This window comes from Alexandromys fortis, unplaced genomic scaffold (assembly GCF_014885135.2).
Source record: "Alexandromys fortis isolate MF-2015 unplaced genomic scaffold, M_Fortis_MF-2015_v1.1 scaffold_51, whole genome shotgun sequence".
Classification (NCBI taxonomy): domain Eukaryota; kingdom Metazoa; phylum Chordata; class Mammalia; order Rodentia; family Cricetidae; genus Alexandromys; species Alexandromys fortis.
In genome coordinates, this window is record NW_026067925.1 from 2,101,434 (window position 1) to 2,118,632 (window position 17,199).

Genomic DNA, 17,199 nt, shown 5'->3' on the forward strand with positions numbered 1-17,199 from the left:
GCAATTTAAATATAACTTTTCAAAATCAACAACAATGGCTTGTATTTATGTTTTATAACATGATCTTAAGATGGTTATTTTGCTGCTGCTGTTGTTAAAGAAAGAAATAAAGAACATGAAGTTGGGTGGGTAGGGAGTGAGGGAGTTGGAGAAGAGGAAATAATATTATCAAATTATACTGTATGAAATATAAATATATAAATAAAAACATAAAAAGTTAAAAAAATTAAAAATTAGCTTTGCTCTGGGCAGCACAGTGGAGGCGACCCTGTTAACTAGGGCACAGGTGAGTGAGACTTGAAAACATGAGTGTTGGAGACCTGGCCCCACCCCTTATCTGCCATATGGCAACATGGGTCGGGGAGAGATGGCCTTTCTCCTATCAATGTCTGAGTCATGTGAGAGCTGCCACTGAGGTCATTAAGAATAGGCGAGCTGACCCTGACCCTCACCAGCTGCATCACTCTGGAGAACAGGCCCTGCACCTCACCTGATCAGCATGGTAGAGCTGACCCTGTTGGCTGAGATGTGGGTGAGCCAGCCCCAATGTTGTGAGCATGAGAGAGCTGTCCCCATTACTCATCTGTCATATGGTAGCAGGGTTAGGGGAGAGATGCTCTCCCACTCCCCCCACCACCACCCATTTATGTCTGAGGCAGGTGGAAGAACTGGCCTTGAGGTCATTGCCCACGTGGCAGCTCACAACCATCTGTTGTTCCAAGAGATATGATGCCCACTTCTGTATTCTTCAGGCCTGCATGAACATGATGCACAAACATACATACAGGAAAAACACTGATACACATAAAAATAAATAAATACATAAATATAAAGAATGTAATAGACTTTCTGAATCTCAATGATAGGTTTATCCACCAATGAAGTAAGCCAAGTCAAGCCTAATTGAAACAGCAAAAACAAAAACAAACAAACAAAAAAACAGGTATATTTAAGCAAAACAACTCTTGGGTGAGTTCTTCAACCCCAGATATTGGGGAGGAGAAGTCGTGTGCCAAACTAAAGCAGGGAGCTTACCTAGTCTGTAGGCAAGGGTGATGATGTGTCCACCACAAGCTGGGTTTGTGCCCAAGTATGATCAAAAACTGAACATTTTAGGTGGGGTCCTGGTGACTGGCAACTTCAGGAGAGGAGCTGCCTTAGCTGCCAAGAATGCAGAGCTGAGATTTTGGTACATTTTTTGGAGAGTCTCTGAGAGGGTGGGGTTTGAAGAGAAAGAGAATTGGGGCTTTCTGGATCAAGCAGGTGTGTGCTGGAGGTTCCAAACAGAAAGAAATGCAGTCTTATCGTGGGAACTTAGTCTAATATGTTCACTTCACAAAGATCTTACTTCTAAATACCACCAACATAAATTTAGGGATTCAAATTTTAACCTATGAACTTTGAAGAACATATTCAAATATTAACAGTAACAAATGATATTCATTCTACTTTCCTGTACAACTGAATAAATGCTTTTAATAGATACACATCCATGTGAATACGTATGAACTATGGAATATGTTTTAAAACTAATCATGTTATGTTTTATCTGTTTTGCTCTCTCTCTCTCTCTCTCTCTCTCTCTCTCTCTCTCTCTCTCTCTCTTTAAGACAGAGTCTCCTGTAGCCAGGCTGGCCTTGAACTCCCCAAGGAGAAACGGATGACCTTGAATTCTTATTTACCCTGCTTCTTTGTTTGTGTGTGTCTGTGTGTGTGTGAGAGAGAGAGAGAGAGAGACAGACAGACAGACAGAGAGACAGAGAGACAGAGAAAAACAGAGACCTTGCCTGGCTCAGAGATATTGATTTCTAAGTTAGGGATCATATGATCTTCTTTTTCTTTGTATGTTTCTCTGTGATGAATGTACACTGTGTTAGTCACTGAAGAGAAGACTATGTGCTGCTTGAAGTGTCCTTTGTCTATATTCAGGATTGTTATGGCATGTGAAGTGATTCCTCACAGGCTACCCATCTGATGTGGGATGTCCCTTTTATGTTGTGATTACCCCTAATGAATAAAGAAACTGCTTTGAGCCAATTGCAGGGCAGAGGTAGGCAAGGAAAACTAAACTGAATGTTGGCAGAAAGAAGAGCAGAGTCAGAGAAGCCATGGAGCCACCAGAGACAGACACTGGGAACTTTTACCAGTAAGCCACAGCCACATGGTGATACTCAAATTACTAGAAATGTGTTAAATTAAGATGTAAGAGTTAGCTAATAAGGAGCCAAAACTAATGGGCCAGACAGTGATTTAAATAATATGGCTTCTGTGTGATTATTTCAGGTCTAAGCATCTGGAAGTGAGAGCCAGAAGAGAGAGAGAGAGAGAGAGAGAGAGAGAGAGAGAGAGAGAGAGAGAGAGAGAGAGAGAATGCTTTACAGCTGCATTTATGGTATATGAGACCATGCCCAAGTGGGCTAGTATCTCAAAGGCTTTTAGCTGAAGGAACAGAAGGAGCTCCCACAGCACCCATGAAGGCAGAGATCATCTTGAAAGAGAGAACCAGAAATCCATAACCATTTCATTTTATTTCCAGGAAGTTCAGAGAATAAGCCAAAGGGAAGTGGTGTGACAGTGACCTTTACCAAGTGTGGGTGTCTTTTTTTGTAAATGGATTTAAGATGAGACATTTATCTGTGAGACTTAAGGAAATGAACTGTAGGCTGAAAATGAGGTAGGCAAGCCTTGTAATCCACTGCTACAACTAATCTTGTTTGTTTGAGTAAGAGTTAAGAAATAAGCTGCCTTTGAGTACAGAGAAGTTAAACTTTAGGGTCTACCCTTCACAAGTTTGTCAATATTAATTGGTTTATTTCTCTAAAACTCAATGTAGAGTCAGTTTCTGAAACCTGAACAGTTCTCAAATCAGTAAACAAATGAAAGCATCTCCTCTGGCAGCCAACTAATGAAGCCCATGAGACTAGCAGTCAGGTTCCATCTCTTTCGTCTCTTAGGACCTCTAAGAGACTCTCCAAAGGAGGGATCCCCTGGAGATCAGGACAAAGAGATTCACTACTTTTTAGAGAAAATAAACATTGAAAGCTCCTGAAATTTGCTAATTAAGAGAGATTATTTCTCTTTTTCTTTCTTATATACTTCAAGGCTAAAGAAGTCAACTCCCCCAACTTCAGAGGGAACAATAATTATTTATTTTTTTCTTTTGATACTAGAGAGCTAAATCTTCATTTTATCAGTTTTAGCTTCCATTGTACATGCCTCTTGGATGTGGGTTTTGTCCATTTGTGTCTGTTTTTAGACATAGCCTTTTCAGTCCTTTGTAGAGATCACTTCCTGAATATGCCTCCTTCTTATACCCATTGCCAAGGTCAGAAGCAGTGAGTACTTGAGTTTGAAATGTCAAATGTATTTTTCAAAATTTTACTCTTTTCCCTCTAGAGTTTCCATTATTTGGTTGCTTATATAGACTCTCATGTCCATTAATGTTCCTTCTTATCATTCCCCTTTGCTGTGGTAATAGACTGAAAGCCATGAACTCTAGCTGTGACATGATTACAGTATGGGAAATGCTCTCATGTTAGAGGAAATAAAAAGTAGAATGATGTGGAAAGTGCGAATTAGCAAGGACACAGATATTGAGAGAGTAGAAAGTAGTGTTTCCCAACTATTGAAAACACAAAACCTTGAAATGATGCTAACAATGGAAGAGTAGAGACCTCTAGAAATAGAAGGAGTGGGATGGACAGCGCTGTGACAGGAAACACTCAAGATATAATCTCAGTGGAAGAAGGGGGACAAGAATTGGTATGTGCAGTCTAATTCCACTGTGTGACACCGAAGGGGCATGGGACTATGTAATGTTGTACAAAAATAAAATCCCAGACAGAAAGAAAAGAACAAGAGTGGGGAGAAAGGAAATAGAGAATAACATGATGACATGATTACCTGTAGACCAGAGTATGTGGAGGAGAAAGCTAGCAATTTTGTTTGCATATCCTCATCACTCTGAATCCTTGTAACTTTGAGCAATTGTACTTTCACTTTTCTAAAATCATGTAGTACTTTCTTTATCTTTTTTTTTTTTAAAAAAAGAGGGCTGCTAACTTATAAGATAATACATTTCTCATCATTGTAGGCACTGAAGCAAAACTTGGGGAACTGTTTATGAGGAATGCTGAGCCTTGAAAATCACCTCCTCACTCTAGGGTCCAATGATTCAAACTTCCAAGTATATAGTGTTTGTTTATTTGTTTGTTTTTGTTCTGGCTTCCATAGGGGAGTCTTGGTGAATGAAATGAGTGGGATTAGCTGCCTGCTCAGAATTAGTTTTTCGGGTTCAGGAAGGAAGTTATTACTAGAGAAGAATTTTTAAAAAATTAGGAGCTGAGATGAAAATTTTTCTTTCCCCAAACCATCAGAACAGAAATTGAAATAAAATGTTGCTTCTTTGATCCTGTATTGTTTGTCGTGATTCAGCTGTCCCTGTGTTCACTCATCTGTTCTTCTATTCTGAGGAGACATCGTCATTTTCCTGATGAAAAAGATTAAGGAAATTCAGGAATTCATATGCTCCACTCAGTCTTTGTAGAACGTAACACACTTTGATTCCCCAGTTACAGAAACATTTCTTTTTCCTTATCTAAAACTGTATCATGAATCCTGGTTATACAAAAGTAGTTAAGGGGCCTTCATCTCTGAGGAAATTGAATATGTATTTGGCTTTACTCATGTCTCAATATTTTCAAACTATTTTGCCCTGTCCTTCAAAGTCTTCAGTTAGGAAATTCCAAATTCACTACCACTCAGCTCCCTGCATTCCGCTGTAGGAAAGATATTTAGTTAATTGTGAATATTTTCATTAATTATGTTTTAAAATATGGCCTTAATCATCTTATTAACTTTTTGGAGTTCTTTTAGATTCTGTACCTACGATGAGCACCTCACTGTTTCAGTCTAGTCCATCACTGTTCAGAATGTTCTCATTCTACTAATTGCAGATTTCAAAAGCTGAAGATAATACCCTCTGGCTTCCTGCTCAAAGTTTCTAACTCGCTCAGGCATTGTGCCATCAACCTTTGCTTCTCCGAGGTAAATTCACTCATTACTTTCATCTTTGTTCCTTGGTCCTCTCTGCCATCCAATGATATAGTTTCACTGGGAAGAAATATTTAGTAATTTTGTATTTAGATGTATAAAGGAATAATAAAATATAAAAGCCTGGATTATATAAAGAATATTAAAAAGATGATTTTAGACTCTCTAACCATAAATAAAAGAAATATTTTAGTGGAGTTTATTTAAATGCTATTTATGTTATTAAATATTTCCCTCCTTTTCCATTCCTTTTAAAAATATTTTAATTTTAATTTTTTTAATTAAAGTATAGTTACATCATTTTCCCATTTCTCTTACAACCCCCTCCATGTCTCCCTCTTTACTCCTTTTCAAATGCATGGCTTCTTATTTCTCTGATTTGCATTGCTACATGCATGAATTCATAAATACAACCTGCTGAGTCTGTCGAGTGTTGCTTATATGTGTATGATTTCATTTCTTATTTTAATTTTTTTTGTTTTATGAATTGCAGTCTGTGATCTTCCTATCTATCCATGTCAGCTCTCTTTAGCTATGAACTGAACACATTGTTCCCATCAGATGCAAATGTCATAATTAATTTAATTATCAATCAATTATTAATTTACATTAGTTCTGGCCTTCACTATTATAGATAATATATTACAAGTTCTTTGTATATACGTTCTGATACACATATCTGATAGTTTTTTTAGAATACATAATTGAAAGTGGAAATATTAAGTCAATGTGTTTGAATAGATTGTCATTAATCTACTAATATTTTCTCAGCCTTTTCAGTTCTAAAATTTTTCTAATTTTCCAAATTATTTTTCTGGGTTTTCCATTTCTTCACAATGTAATTTTATTCTTAGAGAAAAAAGAAAACATATTTTTCCCAATTAAAAAAAGGAGTCATCTTATTTCTCATCTATCGTGTGGTCACGATGCTTATTCGGTAGTTGTGATGTAGGATAAATTACCCTAGTTTTGGTGGTAAAAGATCAAGTTAACTTGAGCAATTCATATAGATTTTGGTGTCATTATTTTCTTGCTGCAAGATGGGAGGGAAAAATAAATATATAGGGCATTATCATGTTGAATAACATATGGAAAAAACCTTGAAGTGATACAAAATACTGCTTATTGTTACTGCTGCTCAATTATTTTTGAATATGAGAGACTTTTGATGCCAAATTACTCTTCAGTGAGAGAATAGAAGTTAAAATATTGGTTTCCCTACAGCTATGTAATGTATAATTATGAAGAAATTAGAAAAGAAAGTTTACTCCCGCGAGGCCAACTATCTGTTACATTTACATATAACCACAAGCTGGAAACGGCATGGAGATGCACACAGTCAAGGAAAATAAGTTGCTGGGCAACAAGGAGCTTGATTGACAGGTTACATCCTGTACTGAGACGACTTTCCGAGGAAAAGGAAGCATCCTTCAGTATTGAACAAAGAGAGGAATATTTCTTGTTCTTAAAGTGTGATGGGGACAGTGAGTTCTGCAAATGCTGAATGATCTGTGGAAGTGAGTTCATGAAGAAGATAAATGTATGGGGGAACACAAGCCTTTGTGAAGCGCTGGAGCAGCCACCCTTCTTTTGTTTAGCAACACAGAAGGGCAGGCCTTTAAGAGGACAATAGAAATTCCATTCTAAACAAATTTTAGGTAACAACTTCTGAAGCTATGTTCTAAGGGGAAGTGACTTTCAAATTTAACTATGCTGTGTCTGTTGCCTACTTCCCTCCAGTACCTACCGTCTACCTCGGCAGGATATCTGTTCCACGCTTCACACATAGACTTCACGTTACACCGTTTCCTGATTGTGTCTATCTTTGACAGCTAGATGGACAGCTATTCCTGCTAACTCTGTATCTCCCCAGATGCAGAGCCATTATCACTTTTTCCTAAGTGTCACCTGCTCAAAGCACTGGACGCTAATGTATTCGGACTGATTGACTCAAGCGACTTAAACCTGTCATCTCTGTCTGGAAGATGATGAGAAGAAACCACACAGTGGTGAGCGAATTTGTTTTCCAAGGTTTCTCCAGCTTCCAGGAATTTAAGCTTACTCTCTTTACGATATTTCTGACCTTGTACCTGCTAACCCTCACTGGCAATGTCATTATTGTGATAATTATCAGCATTGATCGTCACCTTCACACTCCCATGTACTTTTTTCTTAGTATGCTTTCTACTTCAGAGACAGTGTACACACTGGTTATTGTGCCAAGGATGCTTTCCAGCCTTGTAGGTTCAAGCCAATCCATTTCTTTGGCTGGCTGTGCTACCCAGATGTTCTTTTTCATTACTTTGGCCATTAACAACTGTTTTCTGCTCACAGCAATGGGATATGACCGCTATGTAGCCATCTGCAACCCCTTGAGGTACACAGTCATCATGAACAAGGGGGTATGTGCCCAGCTAGTATGGGGGTCCTGCAGCATTGGGCTGCTTGTGGCCATAATTCAAATAGCATCTGTGTTCAGGGCACCTTTCTGTGACAAAGAGGTAGCTCACTATTTCTGTGATATCCGCCCTGTTATGAAACTGTCTTGTGCAGATACTACTCTACATGACATAGTGAACTTTATCATCAGCTCACTGGTTATTGTGGTGCCCATGGGCTTGGTTTTCATCTCGTATGTTCTCATCATCTCCACCATCCTCAAGATTGCCTCTGCTGAGGGAAGGAAGAAGGCCTTTGCAACTTGTGCCTCCCACCTCACTGTGGTCATCATCCACTACGGCTGTGCCTCTATTGCCTACCTCAAGCCCAAATCAGAGAACACCAGGGATCAAGACCAGCTGATCTCAGTAACTTATACTGTTTTTACTCCTCTGCTCAACCCTGTGGTATATACCTTGAGAAACAAAGAAGTCAAGGACGCCATTTACCGTGCTATTAGGAAAAAAACTCTTGCCTAGTATATTTGGAATTCCCTTTATCTGTCTATTTTCAGTTAATCATGGTCAATTCTGATCTAAAAATATAAACAGAATATTCCTAATACAAACAATTCTTCAGTTTTAAATTATCTGCCATTATAAGTAACATGATGAAAACTAGTACAGCTCTGACCAATCCTGCTTGAACCATGAATCATTTCTTCATTCTGTTCTAGATGCCATCTACTGATGCTATATAGTATCAGTGTCTTGAGAACAAAACACAGAAAACAGTCACATACCATTTTATTACAAACTATTGTTATAATTGTTCTGTTGTGTTGTTAGCATTTGTCTTTTTATGTGTGGTTATGTGCACGATTCATGTGTGTGTGTGCATATTTGAATGTATATGTGTATATGTGGGGTGTTTCATATACGTATATATGTATATACAGAGTTCTACTTTTGATACTGGGAATCTTCCTTGATTGCTCTTCTACCCTATTCTCTAAGTTGGGGTTTCTCAATCAAGCTCAGAGCTAATAGATATGGCTAGTCTCTTTAACGGGCTTTGCTTTGAGGAGTCCCTGTGTCCACCACCTGAAGATGGAATTGCAGGAAAGTTGCCCTCTCCATCTGGCATTTACAAGGGCTGTGGGGGTTGGAATTCCAGTCTTCACATTTGCGTGACAAGTGCTCGATCCAAAGAGCCATTTCCACATCATTAGCTTTTGTGCTAATCTCTTGGTGTGCTTAATTTGTAGATTAAACTTTATCATAGACATGTATAAGTAAGAGAAACAGTATATATAAGGTTAAGTATGGGTTAAGCATATAACCCATATGGGCAGGGCTTAAAACATATCCCTCATGGATAAAGGAGAGATACTATATAGTCAGTCACAGTCTAATTTTTTTCTTTGTCAATTGAGAAATATTTTTTCATAATATATAATCTGATCATACTTTCCCTTCCAACTCCTCACAGATAATCCCCACTTCCTCACCCACCCAACTCCCCCAACTACCACAACAAAAATAAAACAACAAATAAAAAAAAGAAACATGCACACACACACAGCCCCCACAAAAACACAAGAACTAAAACAAAAATATTCAAGTAAAAAGGTCTGGGTAATGTTGAAAGCTCAAAAAACAATTTTTTTTCGGTCATTCCACCTATACTCAGAAGAAATTGCAAAATTTGATGGTGAGTCTACATTAAAGAATTACACGAATGTACTAAAGTTTGATTCTTCTTTTTATTTTACATTTATTTTCTTTTAATTAAGACTTAAATTCTCTCCACGGTGTGAGAGATTGAACTCTGCACCTTGCACATGTGAGGCAAATGTTCTACCATTCAGCTCCACTCCCGCCTTCTTGCTTTTATCATTATTCTGCTATAGCTTTTATGGTCTTCCAGGTTGCCACCAGAGCAATGACCAGATGCAGCTTATGAGCTGGGAATTGAGGAGGCATCGTAATCCAGGGTGGAGTTCATTATTACCAGTTCATTGATGGCAGAAAAGTGGGTTGTGTGGTGCCTCTATGAATGCCATGTTAAAAAATCACCATGAACATCAGGCAGATACTGAGTTCTAGAGCTCCGCAGAGGGCATAGCTGAGGTCCAGGTGGGCTAAAATCCATCTGAGCTCCCTCTTCTACTTAGACCACTTTCTTCTTTGGGCAGTGATGACAGCTATACACTCTGACTGCCCCTCAGAAACACTATCATATATAAACATTCTCACCTGCCTTGGAGATCTGTGCAATTTTTATCCAATTTTTTGAGACTCACACTAAAAGCAGTCCCTCCATGAATCTGGAGCACCAGTATGGTCAGTGTTATTAGCCACATTCACCAAGTTCAGAACTTCACCACACTTTCTGTGGAGTAACACAGGGATGTCTGAAGAAAGATGCTTTTGAAATTAAATACATTAATTCCATGCCTTAACTAAGTCCTGATGTTGCTCAAATGAAAATTAGCCCATAATTTTCATTCTTGTTTATGGAAAATATGACCTGATACTTGTGTTTTGTCTTTACCTTCTTTGTTGCTACACTGATGATCTTCTTCTATGTGACTTTTTAGGTAGTTCCTTTAAACCATCGGTTTTCAACCTGTGGGTTGTGACCCCTTTGAGCTTGAATGACCCTTGACCTTTGAGCTTGAATAGCTGCATATCAGTTATCCTGCACATAAGATATTCACATTACAGTTCATAAAAGCCACAAATTACAGTTATGAAGAAACAACTACAATGGTATGGGGTCACCACAACATGAGGGTCTGTATTAAAGGGTTGCAGAATTAGGAAGAGTGAGAACTTTAATTTTAAACATTTTTCTATACAAGAATTTGGGGTTTCCCTAACCCCTGTGCCATTGCTCTCTAAAGGAGAAGGTTATTTTTTTATTGTGTGAAAAAAGCTTAAGAGTTAGAATTATTTAGCCTTGTGAAGAGACTGGATGTGCTACATTTATTGTGGCCCATACAAAACTAAAGAAAAATATTCATCTTCTTCTCAAGAATCCTATTAAAAATGCACAGAAATCACACTTCAATTTAAGTCCAGGGCCTCCGTGTCTCTCGTGGTAATGTGAGAGCCAAAGTTATGTTTTAAGTTTTAATTACTGTGCCTAAGTGATCCATGAAACAGAAATGTCTGTACCGTGTAAGGCTCTTGCCCATGGACAGTTACTGGAGGCTATTATTTACGGGAGATAACAAGACACCTGTTTTGTTTCCCTAAATAATTTGGTTTGACTCAACTGCACCGAATGTGCTTGATCACATGTAGGTGGGAGGTATGCAGTCAAGAAATACATCAGGGTGTGCACTTTGCCCCTGATTGGATCTAAGTGGAAAGTACATAGGCAGGAAGTATGTCAGGATATATGCTTGTCCCTGATTGAACCCCGTGAGAAATACGGTTGTCTTGTGGATATGTTTGTACAGGCCTGTGCAAAATGTCACTCCTTGTCATTTTCAGGGAACCCCAGAATGATCCTGGCCAGTATTTAATTAAAGCTTGCTTCAAATTTGGCACAGAAATTGTGATACTGGCCTTTCCCTTGTGATTCAGGTTTAACAGTAGGAAGGTCAAAAAGGGACGTGTGTGCTTGTTCTGGGATAGCTACTTCCCAGGAAAGCTGAGAGAAAGTGAAGAGGGACCTCCAGCAGAACTGATTTTTGTCTTTTGGGGGCTTCGCTAAGAATGCCTTTGAAGACATCATTGATTATTTTCTAGGTGTGTAAATGGGCGTTTTCTCAACCTAGCCCCTGAGAAGCCTTCTTCTGAAGCTCCCTTTGGAGGTCTGCCTCCCTTAGGCAGTCTGTTCCTGAAGGCCTTCTCAGAAGCCACATTTTGTTCACAGGTTTCTAGATTTGAGTACAGAGAACCACCATCCAGCCTCCCCCATATGCGCAAAATTCTACAAGATGGGTGTCCAGTTCTGAGAGCAGTGTGTTCCCCTACCTATTATGCAGACAAGTGTGGTACAATTGACCTCACTTTTTGTAACAGTAAATAATATATAGCCAAGGCTCAATTTGTTTGCCATTTCAACACAATCCACACTTCTACTGTAACAGAAACAAGAACAGATTTAATTTCAAAGAGTATGTGATTATTACTAGATACAAATTATGACTGACAAGAAAGAAGTTTAATCCCACAGTTTGGGTTTAGTCACCACATAGCCATTGTCTTCAAAAATAAGAGATTGCCAATTTATAAGGTTGCCACTGCGACACCCGTCATCCATCATTTTTAGGGGGACCACATGGTCCCACATGGCCACCTCCCAAATATCCCCAACAAAGGATTGTTTTATATCAAAACGTCCCCCAAAGGAATCCTGCTCTTGTCCTATGATAATCTTTGCCTCACCACCCACAGTGTACCCCTTCTTCAAGCCCTTTCTTCCCAAAGGCTTTCCATTTAGCCAGAGTTCTGCAATCCCAGAGGCAGACTCCCAGCTCACACAGATATGGATTGGGGCATAGGGATTTAGGGGTGCTTTGAAAATGACTCCCCAATTCCCAACATAGAACATGTACTCTCCCACTTTCTCCACAAAGAGAAGAATCTCATTGTCCTTGGTCTTTGTATTGTAGGAGAAGAGGCTGTAAGGGCGGGTGAGGTCAGTGAAGGCCTTCAGACACAAGGTGAAGTTCTGCAGTGACTTCTTCACCTGCGGGATCAGGGACACATAGGCAGTGGCCGATTCTTGAGGGAAAATAAATGCCTTCCCCTTCATGTCTGTGAAGAAAAGACAGAAAGACAAATATTCTATCAGCTCTGCTGTTTGGTTTGTTCTTTTTGTGGCCCTAGAGCTGCTTCCCAGCAGAGTATTATAGCACATTGGTGCACAAAGAGACCTACAAGTGTGTGAATTAGGGGGCTAAACAGCTATACGGTGTCAAGGCAGGCCTGGAAGGACAGTCCATGGCAGCCATCTCAGCACTTGAGAGATGGAGGCCTTCTAATCTATGTGGTGAGTCCTAGGCAAACCTGAGCTACCTGAGACCTTGTCTCAAACAAAACAAAGCCAAACCAAGCAATGAAAAGATACATTTGGGTTCAGTATATCAGTTACAAAAGTCAAAGTTTCCTGTATCAACTCTACCTCCATCTTTGTTGAGACACCACTGAGATAAAAAGAAGTGCCAGCGACAGACAATTAAACATAACTGAATCATTGCAGTGGATAAAGCATGGGGCACTGCATGTTCTTCTACCACAGACTGAATCATATTTCTCCTAGAGAATAATTCATGATCCTAGAGAAGCTAAATAGGAAGGTGAACCCCCCCCCAAAAAAATGTAGTTATGTTCCTAGATATTGGAAGTAGACAAGATTGCCAGGCAAAAAAAAAAAATGAGAGCTTTGGGGTAGTGGTGGGATAAGGGTAAGGGGAGATGGGGAGAGAGAAGTGAGAAGGGGAGGATGGGGAGAGCTAGGGGGAATGGGATGGTTATGATGGAGGAAGAGTAGATATGGGAGCAGGGAAGTATATATCTTAATTAAGGGAGTCATTTTAAGGTTGGCAAGAGACTGGACTCTAGAGGGGTTCCCAAGTGTCTAAGGAGATGTCCCCAGCTTGTTCCTTGAGCAGCTGAGGAGAGGGCACCTGAACTGGCCCTATCCTATAGCCACACTGATGAATATCTTGCATATCACCATAGAACCTTCATCTGGAAATGGATGAAGATAGAGACAGAAACCCACATTGGAGCACTGGACTGAGCTCCCAAGGTCCAAATGAGGAGCAGAAGAAGAGAGAACATGAGCAAGGAAGTCAGGACCACGAGGGGTGCGCCCACCCACTGAGACAGTGGAGCTGATCTAAAGAGAACTCACCAAGGCCAGCTGGACTGGGACTGATGGAGCATATGATCAAACTGGACTCTCTGAACGTGGCTGACAAGGAGGGCTGACTGAGAAGCCAAGGACAATGGCACTGGGTTTTGATTCTACTGCATGTACTGGCTTTGTGGGAACCTAGTCTGTTTGGATGCTCACCTTCCTAGACCTGAATGGAGGGGGAAGGACCTTGGACTTCCCACAGGGCAGGGAACCCTGACTGCTCTTTGGACTGGGAAATGGGGGGAGGGAGAGGTAAATGAGAGGAGGGGAGGAGGTGAAAATTTGTAATAATAATAATAAAGAATTCCTGTAACTGGGGTTACAGACATCCTGGATCTTGTGATGAGCCAACACTTATGATTGGTGTGAAGTCTGAGGAGCAGAATCATGTAAATTTCTTGGCCCAGACCATGATAGTACTGTACCCTCATCCTCCCTCTCTCCCACACTTCCTATATACAATAAAGACCAATTTTCTACTGCAGCAACAGGATCAAAGGATTATTTACTATGGATGTATTTTGTCTTAAAAACCATGTGAAAAGATGAAGCTATAATCATAAGAATGATTTCTTCCTGGTTCGGAAAAGTAAATTTAACTAATGCTATAGTTTGGAGAATAAACTCTAGAATAATGGCTAACTGAATCAGAGGTGACATGGCCTAGAAATAATATAAAGTCTTAGAATTGAGTTAGCTTTGCTTCATAGCAGGAAATGAGAAAACAGCATGAATTCTATTTCCTAATACATAAGGGCTTCTTAAGAAATGCTTATACCCTGGACCCCTAGAGAATAGGAATGGAATGCTTCCAGAAAAGAGGGCTAGCTAAAGTATATGAGAGAGACAGATAGAGAAGGCGAGATGGGGGGGGAGGTGGGGGAGAGACACTAAACTTCTGTCAGTACAACAGCAACCCGGGGATTGGAGTGTAAACCATGTATTTATGTCCTGTGATCAATTATCTTCCTGTTTGTAACCTTGTCAGTGCACAAACTTGGAACAAAATATCACAGTTAGCCTGAAATAATGTATAACTCATTGCTGACAGCAACACTGAGGTACAGGGAAATGAGTGTCAAGTTTTCTTACTGGCAGCCACGGGAAAGAAAATGTAAAGCCGCCAAAGCAGCAAACCGTCTTCTTTGATAGTAAAAAGCGAGTTTCGTAACTTGCATCACAAGCTCATTCTTCCTCTCATTTATCTCAGCGCCGTGTATGGGGTGGGTGGTACTTCTTTCTCCATTGCATTGGTGAAGAAGTGAGGCTCAGAGTCCTTCCACTTCACAACGGTTGTTTAGTTACCCAATTATTAGGGAGAGATGGGTTTCTGATAGAAAGGCCAAACATCTCCTCTACCAACTTGTCTTTTTCTAGGAAAAAAAACATAAATTATGTTCCCTCTCCTCTTATTGTAGATGAGTAGTCACTGTGCTCTCATCGAGGAAGTGAATCCACTCTCCTCCACACTTCTTTCTTGAACCCAGAGACATCCTTACACCCTGGTATAGTAAGAAATATCCTTAGTCGGCAATACCTGTGGCAGTTTTTAAAATATGACCTAAATTAATTCTCTTCCATTTGGGTATGGGCTGATTCACTGGTAAGGAGTGGAACATATTTGGAGAATATGTTTCTAAGATTTGATTACAGAATGGCTGTTGCTTTTGAACTGACGTTCCTTCCAGTCCGTTTTGTAGAAAGGGCCTCAATGACGGGAGACTAAGAGGGATCTGCAGTCAATAGACAATAAGGAACTCAGGCCCTTGACCAGCTTCCTGAAATGAGCAGAAATTGATTAACCGAGAAGTTTGGGGCCAGGCTGTGGTGGTGCATGCCTTTAATTCCAACACTCAAGAGGAAGAGACAGGTGGATCTCTGTGAGTTCGAGGCCAGCCTGGTCTACAGAGTAGGTTCTAGGACAGGCTCCAAAAGACACTGTCTTGAAAAATTGCTTAAAAGCAAAAACAAACAAGCAGAGATAACTGAGAAATTTCGGAGCAGAGCAACCTTTAGAGAACAGTTGAAATACTGCAGTTCCATAGAGACCTGTGCTTGGAGACAGTAGCTAGACCAGTCTCTGTTTTCTGTCACACAAAAGACACAAGACAGTAAGCACTCACAGTTTCCAGCTGCATCACAGATAAGAGTAAATGACTCCCACACCCCCTTCACTCACATCTTCCTGAAAACAGCAACAGCAAAAGCTGTTGGACCCTATCTGTTCTAGGCAAGGAGAGTTTCCCATCAGGGATCAGCACTTACCTAATTGGGCTACACCTCCTGTAAGAACAGAGAGAAGCAGGGCACCCACAATGAGCTTGGCCATCTGCTCTTTGTAGACTCCTCTGGTAGTAGAGGGCAGCAACAATTGTCTCTGTGGAGAGACATTCACTGCTGGGCTCTTATATTGCACTCATAGGGACAACACCTTTGTTTTCACAACAGAAAGACAAACTTATAAAAGGTTAATATTAACTTAACCATTATGTGGTGTTAAAGCCAATGTGTTAGTAGCTCAAATAATATAAAATATCTTGGGGAAACTCTAAACAAGCAAATTAAAGACCCTCATGATAAAAAGTATAAGGCATTGAAAAAAGAAACGGAAGCTATCAGAAGATGGAAAGACATCTCATGCTCATGAATCAGTAAGATTAGCATAGTAAAAAATGACCATCCTACCCAAAGCTATCTACGTATTCAACCAAATCCCCATCAAAATTTTGACACAATCTTTACAGAACTTGAAAGGACAATTTTCAGCTTCATATGAAAACACAGAAAATCCAGTACAGCTAAAACCCTCTACACAATAAAAGAACTGTGGGAGGTATCACTATCCCTAATCTAAATTGTATAGAACTATGATTAAAAACAGCATGGTATTGGTACAAAACTAGATATATTGATCAAGGGGATAGAATTGAAGACCTTGTTTAAGGTCTGGGGTATAACTGCCGAAGGGTCTTAGTGGATTCAGAGGATGGTGGGGTTACACAAAGTTGCAGCAGGAAGACTCCTTGGTTTGTAGCAGAGTGGAAAACCAGCTCTTAGATACAGTTGCCAATTTTCTTTAAAAGAAATCCTTGACACTGAGTGTTAAGATGACCTCTCATATGTCTCCAGTCAGGTCACCTTTGTAGTAACTTAGGAGCTCAAGTGAGCTATCTATGAAGTTGAATAGACTCAGCCTTTTTCAAAAGGGCATGAAATAATGCTTAAACTCATGGCATGGTCAAGCTTTGCAATGACATAAAGCTAAGATTTAAAAACCTGACTATATTTCATTGAGATATTTCTTTACTTGTTTACAATAAAAACCATTGAATGTTGCATTATTTGGTTGCTCCTCTGTTGCTTACCACATAGTTTAAGTCTTTAAAGCCAAGAACATATGGGTTCAGTATGTTTCCCCCCCCCTCTGGTTCAATCTCTTGATCCTATCACTATGATTGAACTTATAATAAGAACTCTAAAATTATTTGTGTAGTGAATGCCTGTGGCATTTCCCAGTGAATGAGAAGAAAATTCTATGTATTGCAGCTCTGTGCTAACAAAAGCCACTATGATTGTGGTGGTCTGTTTTCACTTAATTATGAGTGCAATGAACCACATTGAAAGTCAGTTTTAAAAACAACACGTATTTATTTACCCACAAGCCTGTGAGTTGGTGATTTGAACTCCAATTCTTTTATGCTCAGTGGAGTGATTAGCGAATGAGCTAGTTGGTAGACAGTAATAGCACATGAGTCAGAAATGGAGTAGCTTGAATCTCATCACATATGATCCTTGTCTAGTTTGTGTAATTTCAAATTAACCTAAATCAATCTTGTTTTCTCTGTTCCTTTTAATTCTAAAGTGACATCCATACAGGCAAATTGA

At 39.7% G+C, this 17,199-nt stretch overlaps 2 protein-coding genes across 2 annotated transcripts; one reads left to right on the forward strand and one right to left on the reverse strand.

The window, feature by feature from the left end:
• Positions 1-7,037: 7,037 nt before the first annotated feature.
• LOC126502172 (olfactory receptor 10J1-like) lies at positions 7,038-7,970 on the forward strand. Its single transcript, XM_050143014.1, has one exon. It carries the CDS (start codon positions 7,038-7,040, stop codon positions 7,968-7,970), a length of 933 nt encoding a protein of 310 aa, XP_049998971.1.
• A 3,640-nt stretch (positions 7,971-11,610) lies between these two features.
• Positions 11,611-15,643, reverse strand: LOC126502036 (mucosal pentraxin-like). Its single transcript, XM_050142795.1, has 2 exons — positions 15,580-15,643; positions 11,611-12,206 (listed from the first exon to the last, which is right to left on the reverse strand). Exons 1-2 carry the CDS (start codon positions 15,641-15,643, stop codon positions 11,611-11,613), a joined length of 660 nt encoding a protein of 219 aa, XP_049998752.1.
• Between the last annotated feature and the right edge of the window lie 1,556 nt (positions 15,644-17,199).